The 21,432-nt window shown below is 39.6% G+C and overlaps 1 protein-coding gene across 6 annotated transcripts in view; it reads right to left on the reverse strand.

The window, feature by feature from the left end:
- COP1 (COP1 E3 ubiquitin ligase) overlaps window positions 1-19,467 on the reverse strand; it is a 240,103-nt gene extending 220,636 nt beyond the window's left edge. For 4 of the 6 annotated variants that reach the window (XM_081824647.1, XM_031025015.2, XM_081824646.1 and 1 more), the window contains exon 1: window positions 18,817-19,466. In XM_081824647.1, coding sequence (XP_081680773.1) covers window positions 18,817-19,214 — 398 coding nt within the window. In that variant the 5' untranslated portion in view covers window positions 19,215-19,466. Of the gene's footprint in view, window positions 1-18,816 lie in introns of all 6 variants that reach the window. The other 2 variants (XM_081824644.1, XM_081824645.1) reach the window with 2 other exon arrangements.
- Window positions 19,468-21,432: the final 1,965 nt, after the last annotated feature.

Below are 21,432 nucleotides of genomic sequence, written 5' to 3' on the forward strand. Positions count from 1 at the left end.
GTTAGGTAGGATATGAAAAAACAAGAATCTTCATGCAGAGATATTCTAGCAAGAAACCTGCACTGAGTATTTATATCCCACTCCTGAGATTATATGCAAATAGATAAAGATATATACATCTATACACCCTTAATTATATGTGTGCTGTATATATGTAAATATATACACATATACGTATGTACTTATGTATACACATGTGACTGTGCATAATGTGCGTGCAGAGCCAAGAGAAATGTCCACATATGTCAACAGAGAATATGCATGAGGATACTTGCAATAAGCAATGTACCTGTGGTGACACCAGGGATTCAGAGGCAGCCCTAATGCTCATAATTACTAGAATGGAGAAGCAACACGCGCTTGAACATACACTATACAACATCATGAAAAAAAAAAAAACCACATCATGCAATGGTCAAAGGAATGAACCAAAGGTACACGGAGACATGACTAGATGTTTTGTGAAGTGAAAACAGAAATGAAAATGAGATCTGTGGCACAATGCAATTTATATAAATATAAAAATTGCAAAAAATATATTTCAGAAGGATACATGTATTTGAGGACATGTATAAACCACAAAAAGAGAAAACGAAGAAGTCAAGAGAATAAAAAATGAAATGGGGGAAGGAATACAATCCCTTATTCAATAGGATCTAAGAATGTCATCAATTGTAAGACGTACCAAGGCACCTGGGTAGCTCAGTCAGTTAAGCGTCTGACTCTTGATTTCTACTCAGGTCATGATCTCAGGGTCGTGAGACTGAGTCCCTAGTGGGGCTCCACACTCAGCAGGGAGTCTGCTTGAGACTCATTCTCGCTCCCTCTCTCTGCCCCTCCCCCTCTTAAAAAAATAGCAAGATGTACTATTACACTACTAAAAAAGAAAAACTAGGCTAAATAAACTATGACAATACTTTCTTACCAGCTAACAATTTTATTTATGCTTCTCTAAAACACTCTTTTAGACCTAAACAAGTCTTATCATAATCACTGCTGTTAAAAAAAAAAAAATGCACCTGCATATATTTAGAATTTTCCTACAAAATTCTCATTCTTCAGAACCTAACTTCCTGAATCACTTTTGACTAAGTCACTGATATCTAGATTTTTCCACACAATATTCTCTATTATTTTGGTGAGGTAACATTTATTAAGAGAATCCATGACAGAACTAAATGCTATTGGTACCGGGATCTTAAACCAAGTTTACATTTAGCCAGCTAACTTACATCTGACTCCAGCTTTAGGAATGTTGCTAAACATGTCTAATTTACCTCATCCCAGAACCTCCTCCACCCTTCACTCCCACATACAAATACTTAGTTCATAGGGAAGAAAACAATAATTCACAATTGTCTCAGAGACTTTCTTCCCATCTGCTGAAATCTACATTCATGTTTTGAGGTAGGCGTTTTCTATGTTTACACATCGACATGAAGTGACTACATGAAGCTACATCCAACTGCCACCTAGCAAACAGGAATTCTTTTAAAAATTCCATCATCTAGGGATGCCTGGGTGGCTCAGTTGTTAAGTATCTGCCTGCAGCTCAGGTCATGATCCCAGGACCCTGCTCGGCGAGAAGCCTGCTTCTCCCTCTCCCACTCCCCCTGCTTGTGTTCCCTCTCTTGCTGTCTCTCTCTCTGCCAAATAAATAAATAAAATCTTTTTTAAAAAATTAAAAATAAATAAAAATTCCATCATCTATAAAACATCAATTTTCAGATATGTCAAAGTATAAAGGAAAAAGAAAAAAGTTCAATTTAGAATCAAAGAAATAAGACAAAGTAAAACAAAGCAAGAGAGGAGCCTCGGATGGGCCAAAGGATAATGTAAAACACAATCAGCTCACTCTGCACTTGTAAAAATTCAACTGCAAGTACACTTACCCTCTTGCTATATACAGTTAGAAAACTAGAGGGGGAGGAGGGATAAATGAAAAACTGCTTTCAGGGGCGCCTGGGTGGCTCAGTTGTTAAGCGTCTGCCTTCGGCTCAGGTCATGATCCCAGGGTCCTGGGATCGAGTCCCGCATCGGGCTCCCTACTCGGCGGGAAGCCTGCTTCTCCCTCTCCCACTCCCCCTGCTTGTGTTCCCTCTCTCGCTGTGTATCTCTCTGTCAAATAAATAAATAAAATCTTTAAAAAAAAAAAAAAAACTAAAAAAGAAAAATTGCTTTCAGACAGTGGACAGCATAGTACTGAGCTCTTTGAGGGAAAGAATTCTAGAAATCTACACAGGGTTCTCAAGTCTGTTGCTGAATACTAGTCATACATGCCCAGGGCAAAAACTCTGTAAGATCAGTTAAAAATGACCAGGAAGCAATAAAATGCAGGGCATTCAACAGAAAACCCAGAAGAGTCATTAGTAGTGGAGCTAAAGTAGCTCTAGAAAAATGGCTCCTCATCAGCCATCCTCAAAAAAAAAAATTTTTTTGAAGATTTTATTTATTTATTTGACAGAGAGATACATAGCAAGAGAGGGAACACAAGCAGGGGGAGTGGGAGAGGGAGAAGCAGGCTTCCCGCCGAGCAGGGAGCCCGATGTGGGGCTCGATCCCAGCACCCTGGGATCATGACCTGAGCCGAAGGCAGACGCTTAACGACTGAGCCACCCAGGTGCCCCTCAAAAAAATTTTTTATAACTGCACATGAACCTACAATTTTCTCAAAATAAAAAGTTTAATTACAAAAAAATTAACTTAATTAAAAAATATAATACTCAAAAGGATCAAACTGATCTGCAAGGAACCTCACTTCCTACCAGAACAAAGCCCAATACTCTGTAAAGGAAAACAAAATCCAGCATTCTGTAAATGCAAGTTTATAACATCCACTATCCAATAAAAAAAATTACTAGGTGTCTGAAATAGCAGGAAAATGTGACCCATAAAAAGGAGGAAAACCAGGCTATAGGAACAAAAAGATAAATACTGGAATTAGCAGAAAAGACTTCAAAACATATATTACAAATATGCTCAATGATTTAAAGGATCATAAAGGTATAATGAGGAAAATAGAAGACATACAAAACAACCAGTTAAAACTCTAAGAGCTGAAAAATACAGTACCTGAAAAATATAGCAAAAGACATGAATTTATAAGAGAAAGTAAAATGTAATTCCTAGAAAGTTTTAAAACACATCAAACACAAAGCATTACTGCAATAGGCTCATCAATACATGAAACACAAGTTAAGGAAAGAAGTTGTGAATGTGAAGATAGATCAACAGACATTATCTAAATCAAAACACAAAAAGAAAACAAAAAAAGACCATCCAAGAGTTCTTGAAGAGTTCTACTCTTCATTCAAGAGTATCTTCTATGGAAGATATTTCCATACCCACCACTAAAAACTTAAGGCAGATATTATACTGCACAAACTTAAGCTTGCCAAAAGGTTTATCTATGTCATTTAACTGCATTCAAAAACCAACATTACAGAACAGATACAGAAAATTGTTTTTTAAATACCACTATTTTGAATTAATAAAGCACACATCTCAGTTAAGCAAGGGTCATATCACGATCAGTTTGACTCTCAGGTTACATTTTTAATCAGTGTTGTATTTGTAATCTTCCTAACATTTGTATACATTGCCTAATTCAAAAACTGCTTCCAAACTTATTGAATAGTACAAAGTATAACCTCAAAACACTTGAATAAAATATATTGTTCAATCCATGTATATCTTGGTATTGACACTAATTCCATTACACCGCAACAAATTGTTTCAACTGTCTCTTAGTAGTTCTGGTCATAACTAACCAAGCATTCAAATATTTCAAAGGTCAAGTACTAAAAACAAAACATTACCAAGATCATCAGAGCAAGGTACAATTCAGTCATTTAGAAAAATAAATATCTTATCTAAACAAGACCAAAGAGGGGCACCTGGGTGGCTCAGTCGGTTAAGCGTCTACGTTCAGCCCAGGTCATGATCCCCGGGTCCTGTAGTCAAGCCCCGTGTCAGGCTCTCTGCTCAGTGGGGAGTCTGCTTGTCCCTCTGCCTGTGCCCTCCTCGTGCTCTCTCTCTCTCAGTCTCTCTCTTTCTCAAATAAATAAATAAAATATTAAAATAAATAAATACATAAACAAGACCAAAGAACCACTTTCATATTTTGGCACCAAATGCCAAACCCTAGCAATTACTACCTGATTCTTTTCAGCAATTTTATAATTTACAATGTCTCAAAATGTCCAAAACTTGAAATTTCTCTACCTTCCTCCTTCCCCTTACACCAGTTGCCATGCAAGCATCCCCAAGCCATCCTCCATTTTCAACTGGCCCCAAAGAATTTCCTTGAAAGACAAGGAAATGGGTGAAAAGGAAAAAATAAACCTCAAATCCTCCTTTTACACCAACACTGATAACAATCTTCACAGGCAGCAGTTCACTTCCAGCCTCTGTCCCATCATCACACTCCTTTCTACTTTGATTTGATATGATAAAAAGCTCTGACAAAACTGAAATCTTTTTTCAAAAAGTAGAGATTAAACTTATCTGGTATTTTGTAAAATGATTTCTCCCTAACCTATTTCCATTAAGACCTGTGTTTAACATTGTCTTATGTCACATATTCCATGAATAAAGTCAGATAAGGTAAGGAAGAAAAGGAATAGAAGGCAAACTTGTAGACCCTGTAATTTAATAAGGGAATTTTTTTTTCTTTATTAAAAAAAGAAGGGGAAAGGGGCCCCTGGCTGGCTCAGTCAGAAGAGCATTCAACTCTTGATCTCAGGGTCATGATTTCAAGCCCCACGTTGCATACAGAGATTACTTAAATGAATAAATAAATATATAAAAACTTATAAATTTTTTAAAAAAATAAAACATAAAAAAAGGGGATAAGGGAGACTCAAAATAGCTATGTGCTAGCTTCAGGAACAGAAACTTTAAAAGGATAAGAGACCACAATGGGCCAGGAAAGAAAGGACACCATGATTAATACAAGTAATAGTCATGAAAAGATAAGCAGGGAACCAATCTCTGGTATTTACAAAAGGAAAAAAAAAAAAAAATGTAGCTTAGATCAGGAAACCAAATATGACCAAGAAGCGTCACTACTGATTCCTCCTGCATGAAAATTACCCAATACACTCTCGATCTTGACCTGGATCTAGTTCTCTTCACACATTCCCAGGGCTCCTCCTCAAACAGAATATCAGTTCTAACTATCATCAAAGGCTTGGAATTGGAGAATTTTAATTAGGTTCGTGTACATTTAAGAAAGGTGCAGCAATTAAGAGAATTATGGCAAACACCAGGACTAGGCCTCAACGGATTTGAGGGTTGGATTCAAGGTGGATCTACAGACTTTAGCACAGCAATATGGAATATAGATTTTCGCTAGTATTCTACCATTAACGTGACTTAACAGCTTCTTTTTTCTACTTCTCAAGGATGTCAACTTACAATATACGGTCCTTTCAATACCAATACTACAACAAGAACATTAATTAAAATAGTCCAACTCAGGTGTTTATTTATTTCAAATTCCTAAGACAGAAAATATGACTGGTCCAAAACTATCTCTTCAAGCCAATTCCAAGATGATATAATTGCTATATTTTAGTCACACTTCAGAAGAGCACCCATCACAGGCCAATCAATGAGAAGACATCAAGTTCACACAGAAGAAAAACACAGATACCTACACAAGAGAGGTTACAGAAACAGAAATTTCTATTACAAGGAAGTAGGGACAGGGGAGGTTCCATATCTCATATGTTTCATTAGACGACACCCCATCCCATTATCCAGGGGTAAAAGAAATCTCTAAACTGCATGGAAGATGGGTCCTTTGTACCCCTATATGGATTTTTTAAAGTAACTTTCTTAAAAAAGTGTTTTAGTGGTTAAAGGGATGCCTGGGTGGCTTAGTTGGTTAAGCGTCTGATTTCAGTTCAGGTCATGATCTCAAGGTCCTGGGATGGACCCCACGACCTGGGTCCTGGGGCTTGGGCTCAGGCTCCACACTCAGCAGGGAGTCTGCTGTCCCTCTTCCTCTTCCTCTCCCCCTGCTAGTGCTCTGTCTCTCAAATAAATAAATAAAATCTTTAAAAAAAGAATTGTTGGGTGCCTGGGTGGCTCAGTCGTTAAGCGTCTGCCTTCTGCTCAGGTCATGATCCCGGGGTTCTGGGATTGAGCCCCGCATCATCGGACTCCCTGCTCCATGGGAAACCTGCTTCTCCCTCTCCACTCCCCCTGCTTGTGTTCCCTCTCTCGCTGTCTCTCTCTGTCAAATAAATAAGTAAAATCTTTAAGAAAAAAAAAAGGTAGTAATAGCCAATAAGTCCATAAAAAGATGTTCAACATCACTAGTCAATACGGGAAAATAATTCAAAGCCACAATGATATACTTTACACGCACTACATTGGCTATAATAAAAAAAAAAATGTTGGTGAGGATGCAGAGAAATTTAAAACCTTGCATACTACTGGTGGGAATGTAAGATGGTGCAGTCTCTTGAAAAGTTTGGCAGTTCCTCAAAATGTTAAACACAGAATTACCATATGACTTTAGCAATTACACTCCTAGGTAAATACTACAGAGCCTGGAGAACACTATATTCAAACAAAAACTTCTACATAAATGTTCATAAGAACATTATTCATAATAAATAAAAAATGGAAACAACCTAAATGTCCATCATCTGATGAGTGGATAAAAGAAACATGATCTATCAATATAATGGAGTATTATTCAGCCATAAGAAGTGATACACACTGTAACACGGATTAACCTTAAAAACATTATGCTAAGTGAAACAAGCCAGACACAAAAGACCACATATTGTATGATTCCATTTATATGAAATGTCCAGAACAGGCAAATCTATAGAGTCAGAAAGCAAATTAGTGGTTGCCAAGGGAAGAGAAGGGCAGTGACTATTTAATGAGAATTGGGTTTCCTCTTGGAGGGAACATGTTCTGAAATAGATAGTGGTGATGGTTGCACAATACTGGCAATGTACTAAAAACCACTGAATTGTACACTTTAATTGGTTAAAATGGTGAATTTTATGAGGTATGAATTTTACCTTAATTTTTTAATAAAAGGAATAGAGAATTTATATTTCCAGCCACAAGGCAGTAACAAAATAGATCCTATGGAATGGAAGCACACTATTGCAAAATTCTTACATTGTATATGAAATGATGTAACATTATTTGAAGGCAGAGCATGAAAAATTAAAAATGAGTATCGTAAACCCTAAAGAACTCCCTGCCAAACACACACCCTCACCCCACACAACTATCACTAATAAGTTAATAGTGGAAATAAAATAGAAATCTTAAAAATACCCAATTAAGGGTGCCTGGATGGCTCAGTTGGTTGGGCGACTGCCTTCAGCTCAGTTCATGATCCTGGAATCCCAGGATCAAGTCCCACATCAGGCTCCCTGCTCAGCAAGGAGTCTGCTTCTCCCTCTGACCCTCCCCTTCTCATGCTCTCTCCCCCTCATTCTTTCTCTCTCAAATAAATAAAATCTTTAAAAAAAAAAACAAAACAATTAATCCAAAAGAAGGAAAGACGACAAAAACAGAATGGAAGAGAAAAATAGAAAACAAAGACCAAGTAAGACATACACACAAAACCAAGCTTATCATAACAATATTAAAATATAAACAGCCTAGGGGCACCTGGTTGGCTCAGTCAGTTAAGCATCCAACTCTTGATTTTGGCTCAGGTTATGATTTCAGGGTCCTGAGATTGTGCCCATCGGCTCTGTACTCAGTGGGGAGTCTGCTTGAGATTCTCTTTTTCCCCCTCCCCCTGCTCTCTCTCTCTCTCATAAATAAATCTTTTTTTTTTATTTGAGAGCCGAGCAGGGGGAGGGGCAGAGGGAGAAGCAGCCCCTGCGGAGAAGGGAGCAAATGCGGGACTCCGGGGGCGCCTGGGTGGCTCAGTCGGTTGAGCGGCTGCCTTCGGCTCAGGTCATGATCCTGGAGTCCCGGGATCAAGTCCCGCATCGGGCTCCCTGCTCAGCGGGGAGTCTGCTTCTCCCTCTGACCCTCCCCTCTCTCATGCTCTCTGTCTCATTCTCTCTCTCAAATAAATAAATAAAATCTTTAAAAAAAAAAAAAAAAATGCGGGACTCCAATCCCAGGGACCCGGGATCATGACCTGAGCAGAGGGCAGATGCTTAACCAACTGAGCCACCCAGGCAGCACAATACATATATATACAGCCTAACCAATCCAATTAATAGGCAAATCATCTTATTAAAAAGGAAGATTCAAACATATGCTATGTATAAGAAACCTACTTTAATTAAAACAGATGTAGAAAAGTGAGGGACAAAAAACAAAACAAAACCATGCCATGTAAACACTTATAAAAAGACAGGTGGAAAGGCTATATTAACATCAGACTAATTAGATTTCACAACATATATTACCAGGAATAAAGAGAGACATTTCAAATGATAAAGAAATCAATTTGCCACCTCTAAATGTGTATGCCCTACTAACAAAACTTCAAAATACACAAAGCAAAAGCTGACAAAGTTAAATCAAGACACAGCCAAATCCACAATTATAGTTGGAATGGTTAAAGATTGTAACACTCTTCTTTCAGGAATTGATAAAACAAGTATATAGAAAATCAACAGGGGCATATAGAATGTAATACCAACCTGACTATTTGACATTTAAAGAATATGCCAACCTACACACAGCAAAATACTATTTTTTTCAAGGGCATATAGAACATTAACAAAGATATAGCTTATGGAGGACAATGAAACAAGTCTCAATAAATTTAAAAAGACAATTCAGGAGCGCCTGGGTGGCTCAGATGGTTAAGGGTCTGCCTTCAGCTCAGGTCATGATCTCCAGGTCCTGGGATGGAGCCCCACTTAGGGCTCCCAGCTCAGCAGGGAGTCTGCTTCTCCTTCTCCCTCTGCTTCTCCCCTTGTTTATACTCTGTCTCTCCCTCTATCTCAAATAAACAAATAAATCTTAAAAAAAAAAAAAAGGATTGAATTCATACAAATCATATCCCCTGAACAAAGCTGAATTATATTAAAAATCAAAAACACAATATCCAGAAAATTCTCACTGAGAAATTAAACAACGTATTTCTAAATAACCCACAGTTCAAACTAGAAATCACAATGGAAATGACAAAGTATTTTGAACTGAATGAAAATTAAAATATACCACTACTGTGAGGATTAGAAAATAAGGCCAAATCAATTATCTAAGTTCCATATTCAGAAACCAAAAAAAGATGAAATTTAAAATAGAAGGAAAGAAATAATAAAAATAAACCTAAAAATTAGTAAAATAGAAAATGGACAAACTATATATAAAACCAAAATACCAAAACCAGTAATTTGAAAAGATTAATAAAATTGATAGTCTTCTAAACTGTTCAAGAAAAAAAGAGAAAACACAAATTACCACTCTCAGGAATGAAAGAGGCAGCATCCCTTCCAATCCCATAAGCATTCAAAGTTTAAGGCAATATATGAACTTATGTCGGTAAGTTCAATAACTTGGGTGAAATGGACAAATCCCTTAGCAGACAAACTACCAAAGCTTACTCAAGAAATAAAGAACAGGAATATCCCTTTATCTATTAAAGAAACTGAAGTAATAAAACCCTCCCACAAAAACTTTGGCTTCATTGATGAATTCTACCAAACACTTAAGGAAGAAACATACCAATACCATACAAACTCTTTCAGAGAATAGAAGAGATAACATTTCTCATCCCCCTTTAGAAAGGGGATTACCAGCATTACCCTGTGTGATGGGCTGGACTGTGTCTTCCCCCAAATTCATATGTTGAAATCCTAACCCCTCAGTACATCCAAATGTGACTGTATTTGGAAACTGGGCCTTAGAGGTAATTAAGGTAAAATGAAATCGTATATTGGGCCCTAGTCCACTGACTGGTGTCCTTATAAGAAGAAATTAGAATACAGACAACAGAAAGATCACGGGGTGACCATGTGAAGACACATCAAGATATATATTTTTTATAAGAACACCACAGACCAGTATTACTCATGAAAATACAAAACAATCCCTTTAAAAAATTAGTGAATAGGGCATAAAAAAAGAAGTAAAACTGGAAGTTGGAAAAAAAGAAGTAAAGCTGTCTTGATTTGCAGATGACATGATTGTGTTCTCAGAAAACCTCAAAGGATCAACCAAAAAAACTGTTGTAACAAGTAAATTTAACAATCACAGGATATAAGGTCAACATACAAAAATAAATTTTTTTTTTTTTAAAGATTTTATTTTATTTATTTGACAGAGGGAGACACAGAGAGAGAGGAAACCCAAGCAGGGGGAGTGGGAGAGGGAGAAACAGGCTTCCCGCAGAGCAGGGAGCCTGATGCGGGACTCGATCCCAGGAAACTGGGATCATGACCTGAGCCGAAGGCAGACGCTTAATGACTGAGCCACCCAGGCGCCCTACAAAAATAAATTTTATTTCTATATATTAGCAACAATTAAAAATTGAAATTAAAATAATATTTACATCATCATCAGAAACATGAAACACTTAGGGCTAAGTTTAACAAAATACATGCAAGTTCCAAACACTGAAAAACTACAAAATTATAAAAACACTGCTAAGAGAAATTAAAGACCTAAATAATTGAAGAAATATACTATGTTCATGGTTCAAAGATTCAATATCGTTAAGATATCATATCTTCCAAATTGAGTCATAGATTCAAAGTAACTCAAATTAAAATCCTAGCATGCTTTTTTGAAGAAATTGGTAAGTTAATTCTAAAATCCTTGTGGAAATGCAAAGGACCTAAATAACCAAATGACTTTGAAATACAGAAACAAAATTACACTATCTGATTTCAAGGTTTACTAAAATGATACAGTAATCAAGACAGTGTGGTATTGGCATAGGATAAACATACAGATCAAAAGAACAAAGAGTCCAGAAATAAACTTATAAACCTATGGCTAATTAATTTTTTAAAAACGTTCCAAGAAAATTCAATGAACAAAGATGGCCTTTTCAACAAATGGGTGCCACAATCACTGGTTATCAATAGAGGAGAGGAAAAATCTTCAACCCTTACCACACACAGTATATAACAACTAACATGAAATGATCATTTATCTACCCATGAGAAAACTATAAAGCATCTTGAAGAAATATATAAGAAAATCTTTTGACTTCATGCTAGGCAACAAATTCTTGGATAGAACACAAAAGTCATAAACCATAAAAGGAACAACTGATACAATGGACTTAAAATTTAAAACTTTTGCACTTCAAAAGACACTGTTAAGGGGCGCCTGGGTGGCTCAGTTGGTTAAGCGACTGCCTTCGGCTCAGGTCATGATCCTGGAGTCCCGGGATCGAGTCCCGCATCGGGCTCCCTGCTCGGCGGGGAGCCTGCTTCTCCCTCTGACTCTCCCCCCTCTCATGAGCTCTCTCTCTCCCTCATTCTGTCTCAAATAAATAAATAAAATCTTTAAAAAAAAAAAGACACTGTTAAAAAAACAAAAAGGTAAGCAAAGACCAGGAGAAAACATCACAATATGTAGGACTGACAAAAGACTTGTATCCAGCATATATAAGACAAACAAGAGAAAAATGAGCAAAAGATTAGAACATTTTATAAAAGATATGCAAATGAGAAAATAAGCACATGGAAATATGTTCAATGTCATCAGTCATTAAGGCAATCCAAATTATGATAATGAAATACTACTACACACCCAGTAGAATAACTAAAATTTGAAAGACTTTGAAAAAAACTGAAACACCAAATGTTGGCAAGAATATGGAACTGGAACTCTTCTACATTATTGATAGAAATGCAAAATGATAGGGCACCTGGGTGGCTCAGTCGGTTAAGCATCTGCCATCTGCTCAGGTCTGCTCAGGTCATGATCACGGGATCCTGGGACTGGGTCCCACATCGTCCCTGCTCAGCAGGGAATCTGCTTCTCCCTCTCCCTCTGCCCCTCCCCTCTGCTCATGCGCCAGTGCACTCTTCTTTCTCTCTTTAATAAAATCTTTTAAAAAAAAAAGAAATTCCTTATTAAAAAAAAGAAATGCAAAATGATAATGATACAGCCACTTTTAAAAAGTTTTGCAGTGTATTATAAAGTTAAACATATACTTGGCCATACAACCCAGCCAATACACTCCTAAATATTTACCCAAGAGATACGAAGGTATGTCCACATGAATACCTGAACGTAAATGTTTACAACTTTCTTCACAATTGCCAAAAACTAGAAAACAAAAAAACTCAAATCATGTTATATCCATGAATACTACTCATCAACTAAAAGAAAAAAATTAGTGGTATATTCAACATTAAATCTGAAAAACATTATGCCAAATAAAAAAAGTCAGGCACAAAAAACTACATACTGAATGATTCCCTTAATACAAAATCCTAGGAAAGGGGTGCCCGGGTGGCTCAGTAGGTTAAGTGCCTGCCTTCAGCTCAGGTCATGATCCTGGGGTCCTGGGATAGAGCCCCCACATGGGGCTCCCTGCTCAGCAGGGAGTCTGCTCCTCCCTCCCCTCTGCCCCTTCCCCCGCTCGTCCACGTCTTCACGTGTTCACTCTTGCTAATAAATAAATAAAATCTTTTTTTTTTAATCCTAGGAAAGGCAAAACTATAGTGCTAGAAAAATCACTGGTTGCCAGGTGTCAAAGGGAGGATAGCAGATAGAGTGTGAAGTGTTGGCACAAATGAACTTTCTAGAGTGATGAAAATGTTCTAGATCTCAATTAGGGTGGTGGTTACCCAGATGTATTCATTTGTCAAAACTCATGGAATTGAACTATACAAAAATAGTAACTTCTGCAGGACCTGGATGGCTCAGTCAGTTAAACATCTGCCTTTGGCTCAGGTAATGATAATGATCTCGGGGTCCTGAGCCCCAAGTCAGGCTTCCTGCTCAGCAGGGATCCTGCTTCTCCCTCTCCCTTTGCAGCCCCAACGCCAACCCCGCTGTTGCTTTCTCTCTCTCAAATAAATAAAATCTTCCTCTCTACCTTCATTTCCTCATCTATAAAATGGAAATGATAAAAGTATCTGTATCAAACAATTATCGTTAAGATTAAATAGCTAGGGGGCGCCTGGGTGGCTCAGTTGGTTAAGCGACTGCCTTCGGCTCAGGTCATGATCCTGGAGTCCCGGGATCGAGTCCCGCATCGGGCTCCCTGCTCGGCAGGGGAGTCTGCTTCTCCCTCTGACCCTCCCCCCTCTCATGTGCTCTCTGTCTCTCATTCTCTCTCTCTCTCAAATAAATAAATAAAATCTTTAAAAAAAAAAAAAAAAAAGATTAAATAGCTAGGGGCGCCTGGGTGGCTCAGTCATTAAGTGTCTGCCTTCAGCTCGGGTCGTGATCCCAGGGTCCTGGGATCGAGCCCCACATCGGGCTCCCTGCTCTGCGGGAAGCCTGCTTCTCCCTCTCCCACTCCCCTCTGCTTGTGTTCCCTCTCTCGCTGTGTCTCTCTCTGTCAAATAAATAAAATCTTTAAAAAAAAAAAAAGATTAAATAGCTAATGTTAAACCATTAGAATAGTGCCTGGCAAATAATAACAGCTTATACTAGAGCACATATTTTATTAGGAGTATGTATTGCAAGCCAATGGTTAACATTCACTTTGGAGTGAACGTGGCATTTATTAACTCTGAGTTTAAAGTATCTAAAAGAGTCCCAAAAGTAGTTATCTGTAATTTTTACTTAACCCACGTTGTCTCATTACCTCTATTAAAACCAAAATGCCCATCCTTGAACTAATACTGAGGCCAGAGAATACATGACTTGGGCCTAGTATCATGTGTTCCCAACTCTGAATTTGGGGAAGAACACCCACACCAAACCACACAGACTAGGAAGAGAGAAGGATGGACTTCCATAGGTTAATACTAGAATTACAATGAACAGATATCAGACCGCCTATTACAAACCACCTTCCTCTCTACGTAGAAAGAGACAAAATCAGTTCATGAAACTTAATTACGAAAACTGAAAGAATAATTAACTTATATATGAAGATATGAAGAGAAAACATGTTACTCTCAGTGAAATGTTAGTTGAGATGGTAGGAATCTATAGGTCTAGAACCTGCCACATACATATATAAATAAAGAGGGCAAAGTGAAGAGCAAAGATGGGGAGACACCACATATAAAAACAAGAATTTAAGAAGCGTTTTATTTTGTACAATACAAATCTTAACAGGAAAGAGAAGACTAATTCTACTGTTAAAGCTTTCCTCCCAAGCTACAGAAGCTTTGAGGAAAAGGGTTGCAGGCTAAAATAATTATTTAAAACCGACAGAAAACACCAGTAACAATATACATATGCAAGGAGAAAAAATGAGCAACAAGGTTTAAGGCTTTAGTTACTTTAATCAGTAACAATTTTTTAGGGGCATCTGGCTGGCTGGCTCAGTCAGTAGAGCATATGACTCTTGATCTTGGGGTTGAGGGTTCGAGTCCCACGCTGGGTGTAGAGATTACTTAAAAAAAATTTTTTTAAAGTTTTTAAATGAAAAGCAGCAATTTTTAGAATATGATCAAATAAGTAATGTTGGCTTATTATCAGGAAAGGTTTGTAAAAGGAAAGGGTAGCTACTAATCAACACATTCTTTACTAATGAACCACTACTGCATCACTACCTCCCTCTCAATTTATAGACCAGAATTCAAGTTGATAGTCTTTCATACCCTGCTTCATAATCTTCTCTTTCATTCATTCTACCATTTGATTCACCTAAGTCGGCTGAAAACAATGCTGACAATCCATCATCTGATAGCCAGAAAGACCATAATGAACTGCTATGATTTGATATCATTTTCTGCAGAGTATTTTTCGCCATCACTGTCATCCAAATGGTGCATGCATTATAAAGCAAAACATTCATCCAGTTTCAGTTTTGCAAATTGAAGGAAGTTCTTGCCTGATGTTATAACAATAATAACATAATGAATTTTAAATCTATTTCAATAGTTGAATATGCTTTAAAAGCTCTTTAAATTACAGTTAGTCCTATTTATAAGCTCACTGTGGTTTCAAAAGGTCACCTAAATCTTCCACTTACTTTTCTGTCACAAGGAAAATTATATACCATAATTCAGTGACTTTCAATTTTTTTTCACCAATACCCCATAAGATAAACACTGTAAGTATGTAATAACCAAAAGTTCAAACAAAGTTATCTTTATCATGACAAGTTATGTGATATCTCCTATTTTATTTCAATTTTTGATAGTGAAAAACACAGTAGCAACAGTGATCAAAAGGTTTCTTTAGTCCTAAATGTGATTAATAGGTAATGGCTACTTGAGGACTGTGAGACATGTGAATTTAGAAGAGTAACACGTGCCATGGTACTAAGAGAAGCAACGATGCCAGGATATGATACTATAATTATATGACTAAAAGTCTCTCTTCACATTAAATCGTGAGCTTCTTCAGGACAGTCTATTATTAATAGTACGACACAAGAGAGGCAGTCACATATTTATTAAATGGCAGATCTATTTTGTTTCCTACCTATTTTGTATCAGGCAGGTGATCAGAATTAACAAGGGGCTTACTATCTACTTAAAAATACCTATTTCCGCCTCAGAATAACTGAGACTTGCAGGGATAGAAAAAGTAATTTCAGGTAGCTGGAAAAGCTAATGCAGAGGCAGTAGTAATGTGCTAGAAGAAAGATGTTATCTTAGACTCATAATTAAGTTAAATGGATCACGTAAGAAAAATTAGAGAAATCAAGTAATAAAAATTTCCTTTGAATTTCAAAGATTTATCCAACTTCAAACTAAATACTACTCTCTCCTATACTACAGATTCTCCAACTATAAAACACTGTTAGAATTATCTGCAACTTGATAATACTTTGTATGAAACCAATAGTTAAGTGAAAACCATAAATCCCTGAAACGTTCATCAATTCTGCAACTAAATATAAACTTACTTTCAAATATGATATAAGTCAAGAGAGGCCAATGTGTGTTACTGAAAATCAGGCATTTGACTTTATCAACTGTTCTCAAAAAAGGGTAAAAGGCCATGTCATTATCACCTGGATAGCTTTTCCAAACTACACTACTGTTCCAGCCTCCAATTCTGGTCCCGCCTCTTGATGTGGGCAGGCAAACAGGCAGGAGGAAGGAGTGGTCAGGGATAAAAACATTTCTCTCCTGTGATTATGCAACAGCTGTTTCCCTCCAACCTATCACATTTACAAGCCACTAGGCTAGGAGTGCCTGGCTGGTTCAGTTGGAGCACTCGACTCACGATCTTGGGGTTATACGTTCGAGCCTCCCGTTCGGTGTAGAGATTACTTAAAAATAAAATCTTTTGGGGGCACCTCGGTGGCTCAGTAAGTTAAGCATCTGCCTTCAGCTCAGGTCATGATAGCAGAGTTCCCACAGCGGCGGGCGCTCTGCTCAGCAAGGAGCCTGCTTCTCCCTCTCCCTCTCGCTCTCCCTCTGCCCCTCTCCCTGCTTGTGCGCGCGCTCTCTCTCTGTCAAATGAATAAATAAAATCTTTAAAAAAAAAAAAAAAAGGCCCACTAGGCTAAATACATGTACTTACAAATTTTCTAACTCCACACAAATAAAGCACTAATTTGAGAACTGGGAGATCTGAGTTCTCATTTTGCCCCTTAGCTGTCCAATCAGAAAGAAAGTTACTTCTTTGTGTCTCAATGGGGATACAATTACATTAGTATTACATCAAAATTAGAAGTTATCTATAACTTCCCAGAATTGTTCTTAGGGATAAAATGAAATGTGAAATATAAACAGATCTTGAATAAGGAATTATCACCATTACTCCAACTTTAGCTTCACTTAGATGTAAAACCATAGAGTAATTTGGGTTGGTTCACAGTCTGACCTTGAAGCATACAAGACAAGACCAGCCACCCAGAGCCAATTAGAAATGAAAAAGATTTCTTGGGCCTTGACTAATCCCTATCTTCTACCCCAAAAGCTTGGCCAAATCAAATCTAGCTTGAGAATTGGGAAAATAGATTCCCATTAATGAATTCTTTAGAAAGTGAAATATTCACAATTTTTAACTGAAGACTTTCACTGGGCACTTCCCAGTTAGGACTTGGGAGAGTAGACTGAAATTGTTAAAAATTAGGTGACAAAAATTTTAATAATCTTACCATCACCACCACACCCTCCTTGCAAAAAAAAAAAAAAAAAAAATCAGTGCCAGCTGCTTATATTACTCTATGGCTCTCCAATTCCCTACAAAATGGCCAGTAGTAATGCAACTCATATGGTGCCTAGCAGACAGTATGTGCCAAATAAATATCTGTTGAATAAATGATTGATTCCCTTATTTCTCACATCTTCTACACTATTTCAGTGCACCTATATGAATGCTGGCATATTTGTTTTCTTTTAGCCTATTAAAAATTAAAATGCAAATCGTGGCTAAAAAGACAAATTCTGAAAATCCTCATTTTGTTTTATCAGCTTCTACTTCATCATATGGCACTCTACTGGGTATGAGCACAAACACCTCTTAGATCCACCCATATGCTGGTTAAATTATTTATAAATAACAATCACAATTATAGCCAGGTTTCAATGAAAAATGAGTTAATTCTGAGTCCAGAATAATTTAAGACCAAAGCAAAAATATGAATGAAGATATTTTTACTGCAAGAACTAGAAACTCTTAAGCCTAATCAATATCCTTCCGACAGTTCCAGCTTCTAGCCCTATCTTATTTAATGATGCCAACTCACATCATCTTCAACCCTGAAGTAAATCCACTTCCCCTATAACGACAGTGCAGGCCAACTTCCTACTAATATTCTATCAACAATTTCCTTCAAAGGAAAAGCGTAAAATCCTACCCATTCTCATTTAGCTAAAAGCAATTCCTTTCTCATAATCCTACCATTTGGATTGGGTTCTGGATTCCAAAAACAATAAAAATCTCGAAACACTTTCAGCAAAACCATCAACTCCATCTTTCACTTAATATGGATAACCCATCTATGCCAAATATCATAACTGAATACTGCTGTGTATCATTCAAGGTGCCAACTATGATGACAAAATGTCTAATACCTGGCGTTTCTCAAATCAGAAGTTCCAGTACACTATATAGCCTGTTATACAAATGTCAGTTACATCTGACACATGGATAATGTTTAATAAATGTGGTTCCCTCTTTCAAGGCATTCAGTGACAAGTGGAATTTTTTGTGAACAGACTTTATGACTACAGTAGCCTCAACAGCAGATTTAAAAGTGGCCTACCCTTTGAAGTGGGAGGATATTTATACACACACACACGCACGAGGGGATACAGACATGAAATACTACTGCTCCTTAAAATATCCATACGCACGTCTAGAGCACCATCTACCATACTTTCAATAAGCAAATTATGACCAACTCCATCCCTCAGCATCCCAGGAAGCTTAATCCTCTCCTTTTACAAGTTTAATTCACTCCAAGAAGCAATCCGGACCGACGGGGTACCTAATTCACCAGATAGCCAGAAAATTCAAGGGCCAACTTTCTCCTTTTGTGCACAACCACTCATCTGACCTTCCTTCCGGCCCCCTATTAATTATTCCCTCAACTCCCCTCACTTCCTCTCCACCAGCACTGACCTCTTTAGCACCCCCACCACCCTTGCCTCGGGACTCCCAACATTCCCCCATCTCACCCCATCAACCACCAGCCTGAAGGTCTGCAGACACCACCACGGCACCGACCAGACCACCATCCCACCGGACCCCACCAGCCCAAACAGGGCAAACTCCTCATTCAGCGAAGGGGAGGGCGATGCTCTTCAAACTCACCACACGAAGTCGTTGCTTTTGTCCTCGTAGGAGTTGATGAGCCCGTTGCACAAGGGGGCAAGCAGAGGTCTCTTCCTGCTGCCGCTGCCGAGGCTGGAGCTGCTCCCTCCCACGCCGGCGCTGGGCCTGGCCGCGCAGCTGAGCCGAGACAGGCCCGCGGACACCGCCCCGCCGCCGCTGCCGGACACGGCGGCGGCCACCAGCACAGGCCGCGCCGGGCCCCCGAGGCCGCCCGACCCCGCGGCCTGGGCCGCCCCGCCGGACGCCGCCGCCGCCGCCGCGGAAGGGGGCGACGGGGAAGAGGACAAGGACGAGGAGGCGGAAGTCACCGAGGAGGCCGCCGAAGAGCCAGGGCTGGTCCCGGCGGAGCCCGACCCGGCCTGGCGGCTCCCGGACATCGTGACTCCCCCACCTCCGGCTGGGCGCTCGGAGAGGGTCCGCGACCGCGACCCGCCGCCGCCTCCCTCCCCTCAGCCTCAGTGCATCCTGAGGCCGCGCCGCGCCGGGAGGTGGGGCTGAGGAACAATAAAGTTGATTTTTTTTTACGGCGAGCAAACAGCAGCGTCCGACAAGAGGGGGCGGAGGAAACTAAGAAAGCCGAGAAACCACTACCGCTGCCGAGGCCGCCACCGCCGCGGGCCCCGCCGCAGCCAACCGGGGCGCGCCGAGGGCCGGCCGTGCGCGCACGCGAGCGGCGGAAGGGGCGGGAGCGGCGGCGGAGACAACTTCGCGGGCCGCTCGGACGCGCGGAGCGCGCCCCCGGTGGCGGCCTAGCAACGCCTGCCGCGCTCGTCCACAGCTGTTGCCGCTCGTGACGTACCGCGGCGGGCGGGGCTCGGTGGCAGGCAGTCCTAAAAGGTGAAAGCGCTACGGAGAGTGGAATGAATGATAGGGTTGCACAATGGTTTGGGAGCTGGGAGAAGAGCGGAGTACTCGCAAAGCGACTGCGCACGCGCTCTGGGCTCCGACCCTCGCGGTTGCCCACGGTCTCGGCTTCAGGCTCGGAGCGGCGCGGGCGCGGAGTCGCTGCACCACGCCTGCGTAGGGGCGAGCAGCATTCCTGAACGTGGAGAGGGAGCGGTCTCTGTCGCGCAAGAGGCAGGTGGTGTGACCCAGTGGTGAGGGCAGGGCAGGTGCTTCCGAGTCGCGGTTTAAAGGCTCTGTAGACCGGGACACGAGAAAAAAACGCAGGAGCTCTGAGCAGTTGAAAAGAGCACCGGACTGAGAGTCAAGGAGTCGGGGCTCTGATGTTAAACCATTCAACAGTATTGTGAGGCATAATTAAGATGAAGTCAGTGAACGGTACTTTGTAGATTGCAAACATTGTAGCAAATGTTATCAGTTTTATTGATTCGACCATGCTCTCTTGTATCTTGAAAAATTATTTACCAAATTAAGCATAACAATAATGGGAAAACAAATTATATTTAATCTGAACACAATTCAGTCGGAATTTTGATATAATGTGGATCTTATATAATTCTAGCACAAAACAAGGAAACCTGGCAGTTAAGACCACGAAAAGATGTGCAATTTCTGGTAGTTTTTTGGAACGTCGAAAATTGAATACAGATTTTCATTTGCCATTTTGAGAATCCCCAAGATTCTGGGGGATGTAAATTAGAAACAACTGGGTGATTTTCGACATCCTTTCCAACTCTGTCATCCTGTGATTCTTAGAGGGAAAGATCCCAGATTTAATTCTGTCCTTGTATTGAAGATCTTTCCCTAGGAACCTTTATCCATGCGGAAGGGACAGAACCAGGGAAGGGCCTAGATGAAGGCCCCGCAAAAAGACTTAGCCATTCATCTGAGCAGGGTTTCATCAAAAGGCTGTCATCCTCAACTCTGCCTTTGCTGCTTACCTTCCTATTACCAGCTCATGTTTCTGCTCAGAATATGATATAGGAATGAGCTTATCAGATCTCCAAGAACCACCCTCCTTGTGTGAACATTGCATTACCCAATCCCTTATTTAACTTCACTTTCAAGACCCAACTTAAATGTGAAGTCTTACTGACACCTCAGCGGAGATGTTTACACCCTCCCTACTTTGTGCTCCTGGGATATTTTGTTTGCACTTATAACATCCTTATTTTAGTGGTTTATATATGATTCTCCTCTACTAGCCTATTTGCTTCAGCTTTGTATTCCCAACATGTAACATACCTGTGATAGGTGCTTATTAAATATTTCCTGACTAACGAATAAAGCAGTTGGTCTCAGTTTAATTATTTGCTTAAAGTCCGTTTTTCCAACTAAATTGTAAGCTCTATCAAAGACAGGACCATACTGGTTCTTACTGGGCATTTAATAATTTCTTGATGAAGGAATGCATTAAAAAATAAGTGTAAAGAATCTGACGAATATTTATCAAATAGTACCTATAGGCCTGGACTAGGCAAGGGAGAGATGAAATTTATAAAACACTGTTCCTGCATTCAGGAAGCTTAAGGAATAATTGAAGAACTGGAAAAATACATACAAAGATAAGTAACGTTACCAAAGAGCACATGCTAAATGCTTAATAGTAAAGCAGAAAAATGCCGTAAGAGCAGAAAGAAGAGCAAGTGCTAAGGGCCAGCCATGTTTGGGGTTGGGGGATGGGCCGTAAGA

This window comes from Leptonychotes weddellii, chromosome 6 (assembly GCF_054177405.1).
Source record: "Leptonychotes weddellii isolate Sample4059 chromosome 6, ASM5417740v2, whole genome shotgun sequence".
NCBI classification, from domain to species: domain Eukaryota; kingdom Metazoa; phylum Chordata; class Mammalia; order Carnivora; family Phocidae; genus Leptonychotes; species Leptonychotes weddellii.